The 7,192-nt window shown below is 32.7% G+C and overlaps 1 protein-coding gene across 1 annotated transcript; it reads left to right on the top strand.

Moving 5' to 3' along the window:
• Nucleotides 1–397: 397 nt before the first annotated feature.
• Nucleotides 398–4,340, top strand: LOC133183679 (homeobox protein Nkx-2.1-like). Its single transcript, XM_061318606.1, has 2 exons — nt 398–860; nt 3,152–4,340. The coding sequence occupies exons 1-2, from the start codon at nt 530–532 to the stop codon at nt 3,925–3,927; spliced, it is 1,107 nt and encodes a 368-aa protein (XP_061174590.1). The 5' UTR covers nt 398–529; the 3' UTR covers nt 3,928–4,340.
• The last annotated feature ends 2,852 nt before the right edge of the window (nt 4,341–7,192 follow it).

Consider the following 7,192-nt stretch of genomic DNA (forward strand, 5'->3'; position numbering starts at 1 on the left):
ACTTCTTACGCGAATGTTTGAAGTACAATTCAATTTCAGTCCATATTCAATTTTTCACAAACCATCAAGATCATTGATACAATACTTATTATATATGACATTCGGTAAACTAGCTTGTCAGTTGTAAAGATTTTCAATCCGCTCGATTTATTATTAATGGTTAAACGGGCCAGTAAATAGGAATTATTAAAGAAACATCCCTGTAGTATAATGCGAATGATTTCGCATTTAATAAATCCTGTAAGACAGATTTAATTCTCATTATCAATGGCCCAAACAGAAGGAAACCCGATTTGAGGACCACCTACCAATCGATAAGGGGTGGAGCTACCCAGTAATGTCAACAAAGATAAACTTTATACGCATGCGTACTCTTTCCGAAACTCATAATTTGTCAAGAATGAAAGATATACAATTGTGATAATATGTTTGACCGTCAAGATTGGCTCTTAACGTAACAAAGTATCGGTGGAGTAGCTTGAAAAACGCATACTCAGGAGAGGGACCCCTCTTGTCACACTTACAAGTTATGTCCCTCAGTCCTAAACAAACTACACCGTTTTCCGTCACCGACATCCTTAGTCCTATTGAAGAAACCTACAAGAGAACCACCATAGAGGCCGCTATCCCTCCCTTAAATCCATACAGGAACCATACGCAGTACCCCAATCCTCAAATGGGAAGCATGAGCGTGCCAGTGACGAACCCATACCATACAGGATATGTTCCCCAGCTAACCCATCATACCCCATCTTACCCCTCGCAGTTCTGCAACGGAACAGAGTTTGGGCATTACGGTGACCCGACCAGACATGGGTCCTCAAACTGGTACGGCACCAATCCGGACCCTAGACTTGCAAGTAAGTACCATCCATGCTAACCCTTTAAAGTCAATTGCGCAAACTTTTCAACATCGCAAAGGGTACTTGATGAGTATTACTGAAACTTGTCGTGCAATTCGAGTGGAACTAAGGCGGCATAAGATTTGTCCATTTCATCTTTCAACAAAGCGAAAAAGGTGTTGAAGGGTTTGCACATTTATTACTTAAAACGTTTTAAGAATGTCGACTCCACATAGACGTAAGATTTTTAGTTACGACATAAGAGGTTGGTGTCTGCAGATATTTCTTGTCTAATTCCCCCAGTGGTTATCGCTTCTTGTGATCAAAATGTCGAGACAAACCCAGAAGTTCCCAATGCGATTAGTATTTCTTCATTATATTTACTCCACAGGAAAAAGAAATTAGCATCTTAAAAATAATCTAGCACGCCTAATTAGCTGAATTAAATAAGATAAAAGAGATTCTGATTTTAAGAAGCAGTCAAGACGTAATCTTATTGAAATATATATATCTAGCTCGTTTCATGACTTTATTTCTACTTGGAATTTTATAATACTTTTGAACACCTGTGGAAAAAATTAAAGTGGAGTAATAATTTTCAAATGAAAATGTTCACGTGTTTAGAATTAAACCTTTTGACAGATATGGACCCGTGTTAAGCTATAAAAATAACCCCTGGTTGTGTTCCTTGTAGATTACCAAAAACAAATTATGAACACTTTAAAAGCACTTGCTTAATTTAGCGCAAAAATCGGATTGACTTTTCACAGGTTTTATATCGCATAAGATAGTTTTAGTTCATGACTTAAAATATATATAATATTTTCAAAATTAATTTTCTGCATGATTTAATTTATGCATCTGAATTTTACTGCATATTTTGAACAGCTTTGAATAAGAAATCTACTCGGGTACTTTGAGTCTAAATTTCAAAACAGAACTGTCTAGTAGTTAAAAGGAAAAAAGAAATAGTCTCAAAACTTGAATTAAAAAAAAAACGCTATTTATATACATGTAAATTAAGTATTCTGCCATTTTTGTTTTCATGGAAAAAATCTACATATATACTTGATTTAGATGTTATTTAAGAAAGATTATTTACTCATGATACAACTACTTTATATTTTTGTCCTTTGGTTTCCTATCCCTGACAAAAAGATGTTTAAACCCAACCCTGTGAAGTACCGAAGATAAAAACAACAGATAAAGCTAAGAATTTGGCCGAATTTAACATCGATAAACAGACGTAATATTTCAACTTAATCTCTTTTAATTTTTAATCGTCTGGGTACTTTGCAATACTATCAATTGCGAATCCATGGTGATAAGATATGCGTTGCTTAATATTTTTTCGGAAAAGGGAGAAAAGGACAAGTAAATAAATAAATAAACAAATAAATAAATTTTTTTTAAAAATGTCTTTAGAAATTATATACTACATTTTAAAAGAATTATTTTTTGAAAAAATTCTTAATGTCAAATAAAGCAATTTCTAAAGCATCACAAGATTTTTATAAATGTATGGGAAAAAATCCACATTGTTAAATTAAAATTTAATTAAAATAAACTACATTATCTCTTTCTAGTTTGAAAAAATACATATTTAATATTTTTTAAGTGTTTGTTTTAAACTTAACTTTACTCAAAAAATATTTCAAGAATTATTTCCAGGAAATATTTTGCATGTTGATCTACGGAATAGATGCTCATAAAATATTTACATTTAAAGATCTATTTCCAACACAAAGTAAATTTATACATGTTAGACATAAAAACTTATAAATCTATATTTAGATATGTTTATCAAAAAGATTGAACAAGGAAAGTCTCAGCGTGCCTAAATGTAAAAACAAGTAAGGGGCTTTCAGTCAATATTTTTATGCACTCTTGTGGCATATTGATGTGCACCAAAATTATTTTTAAGTTTGTTTTAAAATATATTGCAAATATTGACATCTACATCATATTTATCTTACCGTCCCAAATCTGCTAGAATTTTGAAAATAGGATTTTAAATTTGAAGTAAATAAAACATAATAATAACATTCTAAAACTTTGACTGACTAAATTTATATCTAATTATTAGTGAAAATAAAATAGAAAACTAATAATTCTACTGTAGTATTAATAATGTCCAATGTGGAGAATATTATCAATTTATTGGTTTTATATTTGAAAGCGTCTTTGAAAAATGAGACATGTTAATAAAATGACAGCGACTTCCGGTGTATTATAATACATTGTCTCATCTTTATAAATTAATTTAGATTTTTAAAATCTTTCTTTAATTTTATATTTTTAATTTTCAGTATCTCGCTTGATGGGTGGCCCGAGTTCTTGTGCAATGTCTTCGATGTCGTCTGGAATGCACAACATGAATATGTCAGCGTTAGGGGGCCTTGACCAGCACAAGGCGGGGGGTATTCAGTTCCCGATTACCCAGAGAAGGAAGCGACGAGTGTTGTTTTCACAAGCTCAGGTGTATGAATTAGAAAGACGGTTTAAACAACAGAAATATCTATCAGCCCCTGAGAGAGAACATTTAGCTAGCATGATCAATTTGACGCCAACTCAGGTTAAAATATGGTTTCAGAATCACCGATATAAGTGCAAACGACAGATAAAGGACGCCAAGGAGAAGACCGATTCTTCATCTCCACCTTCATCGCCTGCATCTTCACAGCAGGATTCACCGCGTCAACCATCACCCAGGAAAGGCACAGTATCCGTATTAGTAAAGGACGGAAAACCATGTTCGGGTTCGGGATCATCAGAAATCGAAAACCCAGTTCACCAAACGCAACCGACGACGAATTCTCAAGCGAGGATGAATATAAGTCGGCATGGAACGAATGGAACCTCTCAACTGTCCCCTCATGATCAAACATCCAAACATTTGTCTCATTCTATGGCTAACTGTAACAATTCTACGCACCATTCCATTAACTCTCACTCAGGCTATGGCGGTGGCATACATTCGGGACTCTATCCCTCAGTGAGCATGAACGGGGGTTTGGGGTCTCCGTACGGAATCAGTAGTCGGTCATGGATAAAACCCGAGGGAAATGATTTTTACACTGGATAATCGTAGCCCTCAGAATTTGAAAGGAACAAACCTGTTTTACGGTAGGATATATTGCTATCAGAGCGCCAAGCATTTACATCCCTGAATTTAACCAGGACAATAAAATGCTGACAATCCTAATAAAAGTTCGTATAAAACTGCAATAACGTATTGATATCAAAGCAGTGAGGTTGGAATCGAGCGTCGGGACGGAAGACAGTGTTTGTATACCGCGGATGGATATTATACTAGTCTTGCGTCATTAATGGAGTTGATGTGTAATTTCCTCTTCATAAAATAGTGCTGATTTTATTGACAAATAAGATACAATAAAGTATACGCAATTTTATACAATATATGAAAATGGTTTTTCCATTTTCAGTGATTTTCTTTTGTGTATTGAGTCTAGCGAATTAGGAATAAATTATTGAAACCAGTAGAAAGAAAAGTTTTTGTTTAACAAACTTTGATACAATAAAGTTAGTGCATGTTTTCAGTCTTTGATAGAGAAATTAGAAAATCAAGTATGATTTACTTAGCCCTGGTACTTGAATTACAATCTTGATGACAACTCTAAGTAAGCTGATAATGTACACTTTGCCCGCATTACACTGAGAAACACGTATACATATGATATCTACATGTACTTATTGCTTGGTTTGTTTCTGTTAAGTCTGGAAGGTATGTGTCTTTTTCTTATTCCGAAAACAGATAAACCAAGGGACTCTAATAAAAGTACTAAAAAGATATATTGTGCTCCATTTTAGCACAACCAGAAACTTTTACATTGAAATTCAGAGGTTGTAAGTAGAAGAAAAATTATAAATAAAGTTACAAGGTACATTCAAACAATGTTTCCTAAAGCTGAATATAAATTTTTAGTTGAAGATATTCGAAGTGATATATAATAACGATCGAAAGGACCAGTCCAACCAATAAACTCATGAAATTGTTTTAAGTTATAATAAATGTGTTTTAAAATATTTTTTTAGTGTGTCCGTTCCTTCTTCAGTATCAATTCTTGAACAGGTCAATAAAATTTACAATAAGGCCAACTTTAAAATAATGTTTGTTTGCCCTCTCCCGACTGAGGATGAAAAAAATTGGTCGGTAGGTAGGTGGGGTTTTTTTCTCAGAGAATTTCAACATCAATGCTGAATTTTTCAAAGTCTGTTTTCCGAAATGCATAAAAAATAATTGTTTCCTGGAGGTTAAAAAAAAAAATTGAGACGGGCCATATTTAGCCAGTCGGTCGGGAGAGGACAACCAAACAATTTTTTAAGGATGGCCTAACGCTAAATTATTTTCAAAAAAGAAAATATTACTTGTACAATTGCAGAATAAATGCGCTCTCAAAGCATATATTATGGCGTTCGACAACTAGAATAATTTTAATTTTGATGACGATAAATTTGACTTCACTTTCTCTTAAAATCTGTGGTTATACCAAAATTTACAGGCGTAAGCATTATATTTGTCTATTACTTATTTAAAAAAAAAAATAAAAATAAAAACTCTCGAAAAGCCATTTTTAAAAGATACTTTCTAAAAAGACGAGAATAAATCAAGTGTTTGAAATGAATTAATTCATGAATTTTATTATTTTTTTTCTTTCTCTTGAATATTGATAATTTTAGATAATTTTAAAGTTTGAAAATCACTAAATCAGTTTTCATTTTAAACATTCTTACATTTTAAATTAACAAGAATGCCTTTTGGGTGTTTTTTCATTATTCAAAGAAGTTTTCATCCTGTTTATCGTACGTGTCTCAGAGGAAATTACACAACAAGTATCGATTGTTAATTAGTTAACTGTTGGGTCGTTCAAATTATTATTATTTTTTTATAAATAAAAGCCGTTAAGTTCTACACTTTACACAATGCCTGAAAAATTCCCGAGTGTAAGATGGCAAGATAAAATATTAAATGAAAAATTAAGATAGCAAGTGAAATAATAAAAGATGGATTGGCCATATACTAACCAGAATTTATATATCACCGCACTGACATGGCACGCAGAAAGAAGGAGGAAATTAGGCCGTCCAAAAGCCACTTGGAGAAGAACTACAGAGAAAGAACGGTTACAGCTGAGGTGGAATAGCTGGGCATCGACAAGGGCAGCAGCCCCCGGCGGGCACGAATAGGATAAGTGAGGTAAGTTCTACACTTTCTTTTACCTTTTGAAAAAAGGTTATAGATGTCGTTATAGATGCAGAAGTGTTTATCTTTACCAGTACCAACTGAAACTTAAAAAAATACACTACGCACCTTAGAAATAAAAGTTTTTATCTCTGAAATGTAAATACTTCGCCACTCATTACACTGTACAGAATTACACTCTGAAGAATAGAGAAGAAATAATGTATCATAATTATGTTTCAAATACATGTACATGTATAATTGTTTTTTATATAATAATTTTAACTTGTCTCTATTTTTAAATGAGTTAAAATATTTCAAACGAAATTCCGTGTCCATTTCTGAAAAAAATATAATTATCCTCTATTACAGGCCCGTAGAACGCGTGGACCGCGCGGGGGGGGGGGGGGGTGTCAAATTAAGGATTCGGTTTTTGTTTTGTTTTGTTTTTTGTCAGATTATTTTGGGAAGTCTTCACCCCCCCTTTTTTTTTGGACAGTTTATTTTTTTTTTTTTAATTATTATTTTGTTTGTCAGATTTTTTTTGGGAGTTTGTAGCCTGGGGAGCCTGTATTATTAATTTATTATTATTACTTTTTCACAGGTTTCTATGAAATATATTACCAACTCATGGTATTATTTACAGACATTTTTAGGTAGCATCGTTGTTTTGTAGAAAGCTACCTTGAATACTAGTTAATGTATGTCAACTCTATTCAAACACTGGACCTGAAATTACTACTAAGTTTCAGATACATGTACTTTCATCATCATGTTGTGCATGGTGTAATCCATGTGTACATTTCAGTGTTCTAAAATAATTATGGAATAGTAGAGTCCACAATATATAAATATTGATTAAACACTGACGTATCCTCAAATTCATCAAAAATTCTTATCGATTCATAAATAACGGCCTTATTAACATCTTCACGCTGAATTATTTTTTCAAAATTTATTTTTCATTAATTGGTCGTGTCATTCGAGATTAAATTATCAAAGTGTTGCTTCACTGCAGATTTCATTGCTTGATTTCTTTCTAGGTTTTATAGTGTTTATATATGATCAGGTGTCGCTGTGTTAGGATATCAGTTTTAGCAATAGCTGGAGATTTTGAAATGTATAGTTTATCGATACTTGTCAATTT

This window comes from Saccostrea echinata, unplaced genomic scaffold, assembly GCF_033153115.1.
Source record: "Saccostrea echinata isolate AGI-Se365-2 ecotype Australia unplaced genomic scaffold, CSIRO_AGI_Sech_v1 ptg000009l, whole genome shotgun sequence".
In the NCBI taxonomy this organism is placed as follows: Eukaryota; Metazoa; Mollusca; class Bivalvia; order Ostreida; family Ostreidae; genus Saccostrea; species Saccostrea echinata.